This window comes from Eublepharis macularius, chromosome 19 (assembly GCF_028583425.1).
Source record: "Eublepharis macularius isolate TG4126 chromosome 19, MPM_Emac_v1.0, whole genome shotgun sequence".
Lineage (NCBI taxonomy): Eukaryota > Metazoa > Chordata > Lepidosauria > Squamata > Eublepharidae > Eublepharis > Eublepharis macularius.
The window spans coordinates 4,622,794-4,638,524 of NC_072808.1; the positions used below are offsets into that span (position 1 = coordinate 4,622,794).

The 15,731-nt window shown below is 42.8% G+C and overlaps 1 protein-coding gene across 2 annotated transcripts in view; it reads left to right on the forward strand.

Annotated features, from left to right (window-relative positions):
- The window catches only part of VDR (vitamin D receptor), a 95,902-nt gene that overhangs the window by 37,945 nt on the left and 42,226 nt on the right, over positions 1 to 15,731 (forward strand). For both annotated transcript variants that reach the window (XM_055003366.1, XM_055003367.1), the window contains 2 exons: positions 6,571 to 6,642; positions 10,556 to 10,706. In XM_055003366.1, the coding sequence (XP_054859341.1) occupies positions 6,579 to 6,642; positions 10,556 to 10,706 (215 nt within the window). In that variant the 5' untranslated portion in view covers positions 6,571 to 6,578. The remainder of the gene's footprint in view (positions 1 to 6,570; positions 6,643 to 10,555; positions 10,707 to 15,731) is intronic.

The window sequence follows — 15,731 nt, forward strand, 5'->3', positions numbered from 1 at the left end:
TAACGATATACAGGATTCAGCAAGCAGGCGCATCCTTTAGGAGCTTGTTTTCCATGCATAACGTGCTTGTTGCAAAGCTGTTGCTGCTTAATAAGGGTATCAGTATTCAGTATCCTCTCACAGGAGGGCCGTCCAAACATTAGAAAAAAAGTTGAGCAAAAATAGTCACTGAGCCTTCCCCGCAGTCTCCGTATTTGAAGGTTTAGTAGCCAAAAGTCATACCTGTGGAACTCTGGAAAATTTAGTAGCCAAAAGCCATACCTGTGGAGCTCTGGAAAATTTTCCCCTTTGGCAAATTTCCTCTTTTGGTAAAATTCCATTTGACCAAAATTTCCTGCAAACTCTGTATAAGCTTTGTTCTGGCGCTTGACACAGATGTTTGAAAGACGAGGGTCGGAAATGTCAAGTAGGATTGGTGTCAGGAAGCAGAGAGATGTGTTAGGATTAGCAAGTAGCCAAGAAATGTATTATTGGCCCTCCTAACTGAGAGCAAGACTTTTTTTTCCCCTTTGACTAGATCAAAGCTGATTCCGCACATATTGGATAATGCACTTTCAATGCACTTTATCAGTCATTTGCGGTGGATTTTTTTCCCCGCACACGAAAATATCCGTTCCAAATGATCTATAAAAAGGATTGGAAGTACATTATCCAACGTGTGCGGAATCAGCCCAAGTTGGCTTTTAGCTGTTGGTAGAGCTGTGTTGAAAATGAGGAGATGGTATCTCTGAAAAAGGCATCAGTTCAACAATTACATTTGCCTGTAATGGCTACCTAATCCTTGTTCGCTTACGCATTTCCAAACCCCACCCTAGTCAAGTTATCCTACCATTCCAATGTCCTGTCTAGAAGAAAATACCACTGATGTACTCTATTTTAAATTAACTAATTTAATTTAGTAGTATGCTTGAATGAGTTTGTTGCAGTACTTTGGATTTTGGTTCCTCGAGAAATAAAGTCTTCATCCTAAACATGAATTCTTCCAAACTTTTAAAGAAGTCACATGAAACAGTTCTGTTTTTTTTAAAAAAAATTTAAAGCAACTGTTTGCAAATGAAGAGTTTAACTCTAATTATATTCTAGAAGACTCTGCAGTTTGCAAAGCATATTGGAGGTCAGTAATTCCATGTGGAAGCTTGTTGTAGCAATACAAGAAAGAGGTCTTGAGGAGTTGAAGGACTAACAGATTTATTGTGACATGAGCTTTGTAAACTAGAGGCCACTTGAGAAGACGTTTGTCCTCATTTTGGCAGGTCTATATGGGTGTACATAACAAAATTGTGAACAATGGGGTATAAATACGATGAAATAATAGGCTGACATTTCAAATTTCAGTTATATACAGGATAAACTCAGTAACCATTCCCAACAGCCATAATAGGTGATTTATCCCTTAAAAAATTAGTAGAATTGTAACTTGGAATGTACTTTTGGGGTTGGTAAATTGAAAGTGAATTGTGTATGTTAGAATGAAATATAGCGTAACAGCTTTCTCTAGGGGACAGTAAAAGCCCATGTAGCCACATCCGTGACTTCAGTTTTGGGAACCACAGTTGTATAAGTTATTGTTTAATGACATAGAAATAATTGTGTATGGGCAATGATCTGTAGGCCCTTTTTTCTTCAGCATTTATGTATGCATCATAGGGAACTAGCAAGGCAACCTAATTCCCTTTGTATAAGGGACTAGGCTAAAATGGGCCTAGATACTGAATTCTAATGATACAGTGTGGGCCTGCAGGATGAAAAAGCTATCAAGCAGGTGTATTTTTAATGTGACGCCTATTGTCGTGCAGTTAAGTACCAGCCCGGTTGGGACACGGCCTCTTCAGAGACTTTCCCAGCCCCAATGCCTGTTTCCAGCTTTAAAATCTTGCTTGTAGCGAGAGAACCAAGAATGCACTTTTGTTTATTGTACCCATTTGCTCCTTAAGAAGTAAACCTGCTTTTGCCTTCTCTTCAAGTAAACACTGACAAACCGTAGGTGCTTATTTTTAAACATTTAAATGTTTGACGTTTTTGTCAATACAATTAAATAACTTTAAATTGACAAGGCTACATGTATCTATGTTCTGGCTGTTCTGTATTGATTCTGTATTCTATAGAGAGCTGCCATAGCGTAGTGGTGAAGTGGTAGGGTTGCAAATCAGCACTCTGCTGGTTCGATTCCCATTATTGCCATCAGCTCTGCAGGTGGCCTTGGGTAAGCATCTCTCAGCCCCAGTTCCCCAGCTAGGGTTGCCAGCTCCAACTTTGGAGATTCCTGGAGATCTAGGGGGTGAAATCTGGAGAAACCTGGAGAAAGTGGGGTTTGGGGAGGGAAAGGAACTTGGCATGGCGTAATTCCATGCCATAACTCCATGCCTACCCCCAAAATAGCCATTTTCTCCAGGTGAACTAATTTCTGTGGCCTGGAGACCAGTTGTAATTCCGGGAGATCTCCAGCCACTACCTGGAGGCTGGCAACCCTATCCCCAGCTGTATTCTTCACCGCTCTGATCCAGAAGGGCGGTATATAAGCACACTATTGTTGTTATTATTCCTTCCCCCTTTATGCCTCTTTAACACACTATTACTGGTTACAGAAAAATGCAATGCCTTGTCTTAAAGTGTCTCCGGTGGCTAACGTTACATGGAAGATGGACAGCTCTGTGTTACGCAGGCTGTGTTCTGGTGGCCATCAACAAGGGCTATGTTTTTTTGCCTCTCCAGCCTTTGAGCAAGGATTATCATCTATGTACCAGATACCTGTTCATAAGATAGTTAACTTTAGCCCAGTTACCAGCAGGAAAGATTTCAGATATCTCAAGCAAAGTAACAAGACCTTTAGTCAAACCAGTTGGAGGCTTTATAGATTGCTTAAAAGATAGTGGGAAGGTTTTTCTGGCCAAGGTCAAATCTGTCTGTTTTGTTTGTGTGCGAGAGCAAAATCTTTACCAGGGAAATCTGTCTGTCTTGGCCCTGAGTGATCACGTGGCCCAAAGGAAGGGAAATTGCCCTGGAGGTGCCAGAACAGAAAAAAAAATTGCTTTTTAAAATGCTGTTGATGAAACTGTCCCTGGAAGAGTAAAGTTGTTTCTTACAAATTCTGAGTTGTCTTGAGAGCTGCAGGAGTTTTTTTTAAAAAAAACCCAACAACAACAACTTCCCACCCATAACAGTGAACCCAAGGCCGTTTTACAAAGAGTGGCTTCGGATGTTGTCTAAAAGGAAACATGTAATGGAAGTACATTTCAGATGTCAAGTATTGTCAGTCGAATGCATTCAGCTGGCAGCATTGCAGGTGATGTCTGCAACTTTCTAAAAAGAGATTCTGCCACCGGTGAGGCGCTAATCCCTTAACTTTTCAAAGGTATCATTGGAAAACTCCTGCCTATATGAATGACATGAGCGTTGCTCAAATGGGAGAAGGTTACACTGCCTGTAACAAGCTACCTGAGCCAACTGCTGGATTGTATGTTACCCCATGGGAGAGAAGATTGGATTTAGAAAACTCCTCTTGATTTGTATTTTCTTGTGCCCATGGAACCAACTGTGATTACGAGTTACTGAGTGCCAAACTTCACAAATGCCAGAAATGAATTTGAAAATATCTAGCAGGACTTCTGAGAAATCATTGTTCTTTGTCCGAGCATTACACCCAACATGTAAAAACTGCCCATTATCTGAAATGGGAAAACAGAGGAGACTGTAAATAAAAGGGGCTGTGGTTTTGCGAGTTGAAGTAAATCAGTGAAAACTGGTATCCCAAAGTGTTTCTCAGGAAGTAGTAGAAACAGCTCATCCCAACTTACGCTTTTTGGAAAAAATATGCAAGGGGGGAGAACTCTTTTCTACACACATTCTTATGGTGGATGCCCAACATTTCACATCCTTTCTGATACGTTTGAACTGTGCCAGTTGGATGCTTGTCCTGATAGAGAGATCTGATGGTTCTGAAATATGGTTATTATGAGTAAGCCATCTTGTCTGACTGTCACACCTGCATCCAACCCCACATAGTATGAAAACATGGGCAGGATGCGTTAAAGTTAGTTAAATCGATGTATAGCAGTGGATGTATTAGGGTTGCTAACTCTGGCTTGGGAAATTCCTCGAGATTCGGGTTGGAGCCTGTGGGGGGAGGGGTTTCGGGAGGGTAGGGATCTCAGCAGGGTATAATGCCATAGAGTTCACTCTTCAGCATAACTAGTTTATCCAGGAGGACTGATCTCTGTAGTCTGGAGATCAGTTGTAATTCTAGGCAATCTCCAGGGCAGGCCCCATCTGGAGGTTGGCAACCTGTGCATGTATTATATAATTCCTAGAAACTGTGGAGGTGCAGGCTTTCTTCTTGAACTCTACTGGAGAACCTCCCTTGACTTGGCTGGCAAATTTTTAAAAATGGGGGAAAAATAGAATGTGTGCGGTCTGCTTCAATTTAACTTAGATTTATTTATTTATTTATGTAATTTATGGTCCGCCTTTCTCACTGAGACTCAAGGTGGATTACACAGCATGAGAGTAGTACAGTCAGTATCAAGGACAATTTCATAAACCATGCCATAGGGTAAATAAACACCAGTTTACAAAGCATTATTAAGAATCCAATACAGAGCTGAAGAAATGCTGAAACGGAACAGAAGCAATTCTCGGGCTGACGTAGGAGCACATATTTTAAGCAACAGATAGCACATTAGGCAATACAGTGGTAAAGTCTGTGGGTGCAGTCTATGGTCCCGAGACCCTAACTCATTAAATTCCTTGGTATAAGGATGGAATTAAATTCCTCGGTATAAAGCAGTTGCTTAGTCTAAATTTTGTGTTGCTTTACAAAAACTGTTCTAGCAAAAAGGGGGGAATTCAAAGAGTGACTGTGAAAAGAAATAGTGCATGTGCCCAGGCCTTAAGATTCCTGGATGCCCAGTTGTGTGTGTGTGTGTGTGTGTGTGTGTGTGTATTGGGAATAACATTTGACAGCAGTGAGATGGCTTTTCACATTTGGCATACTAAAACAAGCAACCTCGATATATCTAAGTAATCACATGCAGGGTTGGAGAACCTACTTCAGAGCTGAATAGAAGCTGTGAGTGATGGGCTGCGCACATGTCCTGCATGGCTAAATGGAACTTCAGGTTCCTTAAATGCCAGTCGCAGAAGGGCAACGGCGGGGGAGAGCTGTTGTCTTCATACCCTGCTTGTGGGTTTCCCAGACAGTATCTTCTAGATCAGGGGTGGGCAAATTGCGGCCCGCGGGCCACATGCGGCCCGCTACAGAGTTTTTTGTGGCCCACCAAGACAGTAGAAAAGTGTGATAGGGTACATTTGTCTCATTAAACTGATTCTAAAATTAAATGTGCTTGCAGCTATAGATGATATGAAATTAGCACAATAAATAAATTGCATAAAACGACCACTATTTTATTTAATTTATATTTATTGATTTTTATGATACAATTTATACCTTTTCTGAAATGCAAAGTTAACTAATGAATGCAATCATTTTAAAAGGTGCGGCCCTCCACTAACCTCTGCTCCCACAATGTGGCCCCCGAGCCAAAACAATTGCCCACCCCTGTTCTAGATAGATCTCCAAGATGATCCAGCAGAGCTTTTCTCATATCGCCCGTAAGCTTGAGTGACTACCTAGAGCTAAACTAGGGGAAGATCCAGAGGAGTTAGCCATGTTAGTCTGTAGTTGCGCAAAAGAGTAAAGAGTCCAGTAGCACCTTTAAGACTAACCCACTTTATTGTAGCATAAGCTTTCGAGAAGCACAGCTCTCTCTGTCAGATGCATCAGAGAGAGCTGTGGTTCTCGAAAGCTTGTGCTACAACAAAGTGGGTTAGTCTTAAAGGTGCTACTGGGCTCTTTACTATCTTGCAACTAGGGGAAGAGCTGCTGTAGCATAGCGGTTAACTTCTTGGGCTGCAAAGGTTCAAATCCCACTCCAGCTCTCAGCCCCTGGTTCCCAGCTGTATTTGGGGGGTAATAATAACACAGACTTTGTTCACCGCTAATTTGGGATACTAATCTGTCTAAAAGACAGCTGTTGTTGTTATTAAACACAAACCTACTTCAGTTCTGCACCAGAAGAGCGCTGTATTATTTGAAATGCTTGTTAAGGTGAACTGTGAAACTAAGAGAGACTTCCGTTCATCGGCGTGAGATTATTCCATTTAACTATACCTTGATTCATTTAAAACTTTTTGAGAGACAGGGTGACACTTTATAGGGGAAATCCCTTTTCCTGTCCCAGGCCACTATTTGAATAGCGAATGTAATTATCATCTTGAGAATTCTTCTGAATTGCCTTGAGAGTAATGTACTGTGGAGTTAGCGTTATCTCTGCCATCTTCCCGGCAATGTTATAAGATCTTAGGAGGCAGCATAGAGGTGACACCTTGTATTTTGTGAGTCCCATTTGGGTGTGGTAAAATTAGTTGCTGAGTGCCACGCCTCGCTCTTTATGTTGCTTACGTCAATGGGTCAGGGTTGAAAGCCAGGGTGAATTCCCAAACGGAAAGTATTTAAACTCTTTTGCCAACAGCTGAACGTGAAGCCATTCACTTTTCAATATTTTTGGATCGCAGGTGGCTCCATGTCACAATATCAGGACTCCTGGGGACTATTCCAGCAAGATATACAACATGACCTGGATATTGGTAATGTACCTCTTTTTCTCATAAAATATTTCCGTGCTGCGTCTCCGCCCCTCCATTAGGAAATAGAGAATTGGGTATCTTTTTTTGTGTTTCCTTTTTTTAAAAAATGCATGTGCTAGACTTTTGAAAGAAAGGCTTCTTAAGACTTATTTTGGCATGTTTTGTTTTTAAGATTGGTATCTGCAAAGGTTATTTTGCCATCAGAAAATGATATAATTTCATATGAGACCAGCTTTTTCAGGGTAGAAGAATGCAGGTTTTCAACTTGCGTGGAAGCTGGGTACAATCAGAAACTACGTATTGCAGTGTCCCTGGTTTAAATTCCACCTCTTCTTTGGACTTAGCAGGTGTCCTTAACCGAGCTACTGTAATACCAATTTGCCTTACAGTTACAAGGGTTAAAGGATTACAGCAAAAATAATGTATGTACTTTGAACTCTCCTAAATACTCTATAGATGCTTATTTTATTATTATATGACTTCTTGCTTAGCAAATGGGGTAGTTGATTTTGTTGATGTTATTCTTCAGTAGAGCATTTGGGACACATTGAATCTTGGCTTCAACTGTATAGTTAGGTTATTTTGAAGGAAAATTGTTTCTAAAGATATAGGAGCTTATGAAAATGAGTTGTAGGGATTCTGTTTAGTCCCTTTCTCTTAAAATTTCTCTTTTGTCATCACTAAATACTTAATATGACTATGAGCTAAAACACACGAGACGAATTACGCGACGACGCTCAAGTGAAGGGAGTCGCAATGTTAGCCAAGAAGCCAAGTTTTAAAAGACAGATCGGAAGGCTCTGTCAATTTCCCCTCTCTACAGAGCTGCCCAGATAGCTCCTGGGAAGGTTTGTTTGTTTCATCTTTGCCTCCCAGAAGGGGAGGTGAGACAGACAGAGCCTTCCTGGAGGCGAGGAGCGATCTTGGTGGCTCTGTAGAGAGGGGAACTTGACAAAGCCTTCCAGTCTGTCTTTTAGAACTTGGCTTTCCGGCTAACATGGCATCTCCCTTCACTTGAGCGTCCTCGTGTAATTTGTCTTGTGTGTTTTACCTTATAGCCATCTTTGTTGTCCTGTGTCCAGATTTTGAATCCTTCAGGAACAGAGAGCATTCTTGTTTGCCCATTTCCTGACCATGCTATCAAGGCAGGCTTCACTGGGCTGGAAGAGGAGAGTGCTGAGTTGTGAACAGAAGGATGAAAGGCAGGTACCTAGACAAAGTCAAGCTTGTTTCTTCCCCAGAAACCAGGATTCTCAACGTCCTGGTTTAGAATTCTGATTTCTGGGGGAGGAAAGAGAGAAATTCTAGTTTGCCCAGGCACACATGTTCAGATGTCACAACGAACTGAAGTTCGAAAATTTCTGTAATGAAGAAGTTTCCGGTCATGTTCTGTATGTGAGTGGAGGAAGCAGGGGTCATCGCTCCAAGCCAAGTTCTTGCACATCAGGAAAAAATCTTTGTCGGAACCAAACCGAATATAATTCACTATATTTAACTGCTCTTCTGGGGTATATAACCTGTGACCACAGCTCTTTGTTAGTAGCCGCATATGGTCCCCAAAGGGTATTATCAAACGGAGATTCTTCGCCACTGCTTGGGAAAAAGCTGTTTCAGAATTCTGTTTGACTTCATAGCATTCATTGGATCGAGAGACTATAAGCAACGTCAAGCTTTAATCAGTTCGTTTTATTATGCACGTGGGCTATAAATGAAACGACGTTGCAAAATACTTCTACCCAGTGTGATTGTACAATCCTGTTTTAGTTGTGAAATGTAGCCATTACGCTGCCGATAGCGAAAGCGTAAAAACGGTAACATGTCACAGAAAGTTCCCTCTTGGCCCAGACACAACAAATACAGCAAGTGGCACTGCTTGCTAAACTGCCATTCTTCAGGGAAGCCAGTAAGATTATGGCCTGTTCCTGTGTCATTCTTTCGGCTCACAGGAAAACCAGACTTGAGTTTTAAATGGAAACTGTGACATTCAAAGGTTAGCAGCCCACCGTTGATTAGTCCAAAATCAGGCCTGTAGTGAACGCAGCAACTAATAAGTGCACTTCCTATTTTGGCAGACTGTCAATGTTTGCCTTTGCTCCCAGAGGAGCTGGGTTAAGTCCACAGTCAAGAGTGAGTCTAAATTTCCAGGCAGTGGAAAAAGGAACTGTTGATGCAGTAAGTTCGTCCACTTCCCCTTTATTTTAAAATGCCTTTTCGACTGACTGTTAGGAAGGGAGAAACAGCAGAACAGATTTGAGGTTGGACAAATGGAAGGGTCCTTTCCTGCCCTGGCGTTTCCTTTTCAGAAGGCAGGTGATGACCTCAGTCTCAGCCTAGGGGCCTGAGCAGATGTCTCCCCGGTGGAACCGAGACCCAGCACCTCCACTGAATGTGTGCGCTCCATCAATTATTAACCCAAGAGATGAAGAGCTGGTTTTGCCATCACCGAGTCCTCCTCACCTTGCCAGTCTTCAGACCTCAGGCTGTGCCAGGTTCCGTTGGTTCTGGGATAGGAGACAAACCCAAGCCCACCTCAGAGCATAAGTGTGTGTGTGTGTGTGAGGTAGATGGGCAACAGGCTAACCAGATGAGCACAACTCATAAGTGTGTATCTGTTGAATGTATATGTGGAAAACGTCATGTCTGGCTAAGGCCTCAAAATGCCTGCAGTAGCTGCAAACTCCGTTTTTTAAGACCAGATCCGTTCCAATTATGTGTAAACCAGGATGGAGGGAGGTCCACCAGGCTTCAGTACCTGCAATGATCTTAGCTGAGGAAAAGTACTTAGGAGGGAGTGGTTGTTAAGTTGTCGTCTGTTTTTGGCAGATGGTGCGTAGCGTGATGGAGGCAGACCCATGTAGTTTGCACCTCAGCCATGCAATTGTATGCAGTTTAGTAGCTGAGTCTTCATATCCACATGTTACTTGTGTGTTGCAGGGTTTATAACTTTTGGAGACCTCCTTAGGGATATTCCAGGGTTTTTTTTTTTTAAATCTACCTAATTTACTTATGGAGGAATAAGGAAAACATCTAATGCTTCCTAATTGTTCATTGAGAAGTAAAACCTGCTCCTTTCCTCCAGTGCTCTGTTCAAGGTTTTTTTTTTAAAGAACTAGGATGCTTATTTCATTTTTTAAGATTTATTCTAACAAACACGTTAGCCATATCGGTCTACTTGTATTTAGGCTTTTACTTTCCATGATCCTCCCACCACACAGACAATTTCGCATCAGGGACCTCTTTGAGACGAGGAGCAAAAGCCGTTCAACTTCTGCACGGTTTTGCTCATTGAAACCACTCTTACACCCACCCCTGGGCTGATTAACACTGCAAAGGAAAAAAAAATATTGGCTGTTAAAGAACCTGTCTTTTCCCTTGAAAGTGCTTGTAACAGCTCCTTGCCTTTTAAAGACAGAGATTAATGATCTTTGTCATGTCTTTGCCCTTGGTTTAGAAAAGGACAATAAAGGATAGAATCTTTAGCCAGACCAGTATTATCTGTTCAGCCTGGCTGCAGTTTTCCAGGGTCTTGGATAGAAGGGCTTTCTTAATCCACTGCCTGATTCTTTTAACTAGAAATGCCAGGGGTCGAACCTGGGACCCTCTGCGTGCCAGGTAGATGTTCTTCCACTGAGACAAGCAGATGCTGTACCACTTGTGAAGATAAAAAAAACAAAGCATAGTTAGTTGCCGTGAGGGTTAGGGATGTGTTTGTCAGGAAATGCTTATCTTGTATAGGGGGATTTTGTTACATCTCAATAAAATTTCCCGGTTCCTTTCTTCCTCATTATTAAAAAAAATATCCTTTCTGACTTTAGCAGAGTCTCTTTTACCTACTGTTTGTGGATGGGACTTTGTTCAGAAAGTTTTTGTGAAGATGCTAACTTTTCTGGGTGGTTTCCCCCCCCCTTCTTAGAAATGGAACCTGTGGCTGCTTGCCCATCGTTTGCTGATCCAACCAGTGACTTCGATCGGAACATTCCCCGCATCTGCGGCGTCTGTGGAGACAAAGCTACCGGATTTCATTTCAATGCTATGACGTGTGAAGGCTGCAAAGGATTTTTTAGGTACATGATTTTTAATTTGTAATTACAGGCAAGATTTTGAGCTATGGTCAGTAAACCGAATCCACATTAAATTCTATAGCTACGTTGGCTTCTCTCAAATTAAAATGTCCAGAAAACAGAATAAATCTGGCACAAGGGTCATACAGTTTGAACCATTTCTGTAGATGGGATGGAAGAGGGTAACACCGCTGGTACCTGTCTGTAATACTCCCTCCTATTGCCATCTTTAAAATAAAGCAGTTGGAAAAAGTTTCCTCTTAGAGAGGCTCCTGGGGCATTTTTTCAGTTTTACAGCTGTCCCTGCAAAGAATATGGAGGTGGGGGCAATCTGCAAAGGTGGAAGAACTGCCAGAGAGAACACGGTTATAGAGCCCGTTTTTGCCCCCTTCCCCTTGCACAGGGCTTCCAACATGCACGATTGCAAAAACGTAGAAGAAACCCGCATGCCATTCAGTAATGTGAGTAGCTCGGCCCTGTTAGCTAAATGGAAAACTGGCTTGAATGCCATCAGCTCTCAGTTAGGACACGTCCACACACGGTACATTGTCTGGGAAGCAAGTGCGGTGCCGAACATTTGGACACCATTAATACTCCCACCTTCTTATGGGCTACTCCTGCATGTGCAGGTTGTCTACCTCTGTTGTGTCTGCAGGCATGGCGATCTGAGTCCAACACTGCAGGTGCATGTGCGCTGAATGAGAACAGTGAGGAGAGAGTGGGCAGCTAACCCTCAGTCTCTTAACCCTATTTAAGTGGGAGGCCAGCGTTATGTCTGCATCAGCTCAGAGGATTCCAAAACCCATCCACGTTTTAGCCTACCTGATCAGAGGCCGCCATTTATTCATCTTGATCCCCGCTTTGTAATGATGCCACAGGAGGTTTTTCCTAGGAACTGTTTGTTAAACACGATGACTAATAGCAGGCATAATTATAAGTGCGGTGTGACTAATCATGGAAAAAGCCCCGTTTATATACGCCATGCTGTAATAGGATGCTGGGAATAGCGTGTATTAGCCTCAAACACTGAGCCTCAAAAGGACAATTCCCCCTTATTGTGAATCCCTGACTTCAGCACCTCTGTAGGAGATGTATCCATGTTGCTAGATCGTGGGATAGGACGCTTTGCATACTGTTGCCTCACGGCCAGACTTTCAGTTGGGCTGCAGTGCAACCTGGCAAACCAGAAACACAACATTTTCTTCAATTACTGTTGCTTAAATCAGTAACTCGAGTGTGTCTTTCCACACACAAGGTTATTGCCCTCAGCTAATCAGGTCTATACTTTAAGTCCCAGACGTGATACACGTCAGCGTGAGTTATTAATCATCTTTATGAGGCACTGGCTGAAGCATCTGCAGCATGACCTGGACAGGTAATCCGTGAGGCTTGCAGAGTTGTGTGCCTCTCTTCCGAAGGAAACATGCTCCGTTCAACTCTCAATCTGAATGAAATTCCCAGGCTGGAAAAGGCTTGAGCAAGGAAGGGCTTCTTATTTCAAAGAACCCATTTTTCAAACCAGAAGTCCCCAAATTTCTGATATCGGCAGAGGCATGCTGGGGATTTTTTCTGAATCATAATTTGCAAGCGCGCATCGTTCATGCTCCCAAAACATTCGGAAGCAGCCTTGTGCAGACTTCTCCTGAAGGCTGTTCTGTGCTGGGTCTGAATGCAGTTGCTTCATTCTGAGTCTCTCTACACAAGACCTCTGACGCGAGGACGCTCAAATGAAGGGAGCTGCAATGCTAGCCGGGAAGCTGAGTTTTCAAAGACAGACCAAAAGGCTCTGTCAGTTTCCCCTACAGAGACACAAAGATTGCTCCTCAGGGGGTTTATTTATTTCCTCTGTGCCTCCCAGAAGGGGAGGTGAAACTGACAGAGCCTATTATAGAGAGACAGCAGAGCCACCCTCCCTCAAAGCAGAGGTGGATTGGAAGGGAGGGTACCTAGAGCCCGGCTGGCTTCTCATCCAGGTTTTCTTGCATTTCTCACAACACTTTAATGGTTCTGTCAACTCACTCCTGTCTGTTCCACTGCACAGTTTTGGGATGACCACTATAGACCAAATGGTGGATTTACTTGAAGCTAAATCAAAGCCATCTTGAGGATCAAGCTTTGTTGAAAGTTCGGGGTATACTTACTTTAAAATATTAGTGCTGTGAGATGCTAGCCTGGGAGCTCTGGCCAACTTTTCAAAAGCATGAAGGTGAATGCAAACAGAGGCTGTTTTCTCTACGCTGCTCAAAGAATATTCTCGCCTGTGTTTTCTCTCTTGCCCGCAGTAGCAAGCACAGCTCTAGCTGTGTGTGTCAAAACGGGCAGAGCGCGGTGAAAGTACTGGCAAAGTTTCCAGGTAAACTGTGTTCCTTTTCCAGAGCTTATCACCGTACTACCTTTCCGGTTCTGTAGTGATCGACTTGGATAGCAGGAACCAAAGTGTTCCATGACATGGCGTATGAAGGGAAGGCTCTTTTATTCCCAAGAGCTCAGGCATTTATCCTGACACTTGGTCATTTTCAAGTGCTGATTTTATTATCGTTTAAAAGAAAACTTCTGCCACAATTGCAGTACATCTTTTTCAGGTATGAATTGTCTGTAGGTGGAATGGAATGAGATGGAAGAGTGTTTGTAACATGGCTGGTGACTGTATGTAATACCACCTCCTCTCTTTAAAATAAAGAAGCAATTGGAAAAAGTTTCCCCCTAAAGAGGCTTCTGGGGCCCCAAAGGCCATTTTTTTCAGTTTTACAGATGTCCCTGCAAATAATATGGAGGTTGGGGCAATCTGCAAAAAACTGCCTTCTCTTTGCATGGGAACTATCTAATGTGCAGTTGCCACTAAACAGGGCTAGTGTAAGTAAAAAAATATGTTTTTGTCTAGAAGTACCATTGGCTTCTTCCTCCTGGTAACAAGTTTGTGATGTGACACGGCCTACCACTGCCAGCTAGCAATATGAGGTGAGGGCTGAGACACTCTTAATGCAATGATGTCACATCATACGTGTTATACGAGATGTTATCAAGACGAGGGGGAAGAGACAGCATGGCGGCAGCAACTCTGTGTTACTAGTTCCGTCCAGTAATTATAGCACTCTATTGAGGATGGCTAACCACAAGGGTAAGTTGCCAAGGCGGTTGGAGTTTCCATTATTGGATACTTCTCTGAAATATGCCGAGACAACTATGAACTTGCTAACATCCTGGTAAGTGAAGGAACGTCTGTGGGTTAAATAATACCCAAGGTCAAACTAAAGCCCCAGTGGCATTTATCTGACCTCGAAAAGGGGATGAAAAATGCCACTCGGAGTAAGGTGTGTCCTGGAAGAAACTTGCATACGCCGTTTGTTTCGGAGACAAAAATGAGATGCCTGTTGTGGAACTTCCCCTCTGGACATTTTCCTCTCCTCGGCATGATTAAGAATGTTTTCTGAACACTTCTGCCCCTTGGTCCTTCTGAGAAGACTTTAGTGTGGGGAGTATAAGAAATGCAGGTCTTGGCAGAGAACACTGCCTGTGCTGCGCTACCCAGTCGTGTGCATTGTAAATCTGAAAAAGGAACAGGTCTCAACTGCTTCGCTAATCACAGAATCAGAATCACAGAGTTGGGAGGGGCCGTACAGACCTTCTAGTCCAACCCTCTGCCCAATGCAGGATGAGCCGAAAGCATCCCTGACAAATATTCATCCAGCCTCTTCTTGGAAACTGCCAGTGAGGGGGAGCTCACCACCTCCCTAGGCAGCTGATTCCACCTTTGAACTACTCTGAACATGAAAAAGTTTTTCCTAATATCCAGTCGGTACCTTTCTGCATGTAATTTAAGCTCGTTACTTCAGGTCCTACCCTCTGCTGCCAACTGGAACAGCTCCTTGCCCTCTTCCAAATGACAGCCTTTCAAATATTTAAAGAGCAATCATGTCCCCCCCTCAATCTTCTCTTCTCCAAACAAAACATTCCCAAGGCCCTCAGCCTTTCCTCGTAGGGCTCAGTCTCCAGACCCCTGATCATCCTCATCAGTCTCTTTGCTCTCTTTTTTTTAATCTAATACAAATGGATGGAAATAAGTATACACTGTTAGGCCATTGATAACCAGTCTCTCACGTTCTAGAACTGACAAGGGAACCCGGTTTGTGAAATGTTTTGGATAAATCTGCATAGATTCGTTTTCTTGCATTCTTCTCCATCCCTTGGCAGTTGTCCATAATTTCTGGCTACCAGCTGCTAATTTGATCTGTGCTAGAACCATCTTGGTTCTATCTGAGGGCCAAGCTACACATGACGAATGACACTTGAACGGCAAGTGTATTTCTCCCTGTTCACTTGCCCTCCACTCAGTCCACTTGCCGTTCAAGTGTCATTCGTCATGTGTAGCTTGGCCCTCAGAGAGAGAGAGAGATCATCATTATCCGTTGCATGATAGAAGGTTAGCTCACTTCAGCCCTGAAAACGAAAACAGTGGTAGAAGACGGAGAAGAGTGGAGGAGAGTTCTCTTAAATATGCATCCTACCATCTTGCTGTAAAATACTGGAAAGCCGAACCTACTGGGTTATGGGTGTTTAGGTTCACATTGCGGTTGGGGAGCTAAAAGATAACAGTGCTTTAGTGTGTCCTACTTTATATTAAGAGTCCTTGATTTCCTGTCTGCCTCGTCACCTTATCTTGCCCCAACCCATGGTGTCTTCCCTTAGTGAATCCGTTTCTCATTTAGCAGTAAAAGGTCTCCAGCAAAGATTTTCCTTGGTACATGAGAAATTCAAGTACATTATTTTAATTAATTAATTAATTAATTATAGTATGCCTTTCTCACTGAGACTCAAGGCGGATTACACAGTATGAGATTAGTACAATCAGTATCAAGTACGTTTCAAGACAGTATCAAGGACATTTCCATAAACAATGCCATAGGGTAAATAGATACAAGTTTAAAAGACATAGTATTAGCAAGAATCCAGTACAGAGTAGGAAAAATACTGAAGCAGAACATAATCAATTCTAGGATTAACATTAGACAACACGGAGCACTGGTGGTA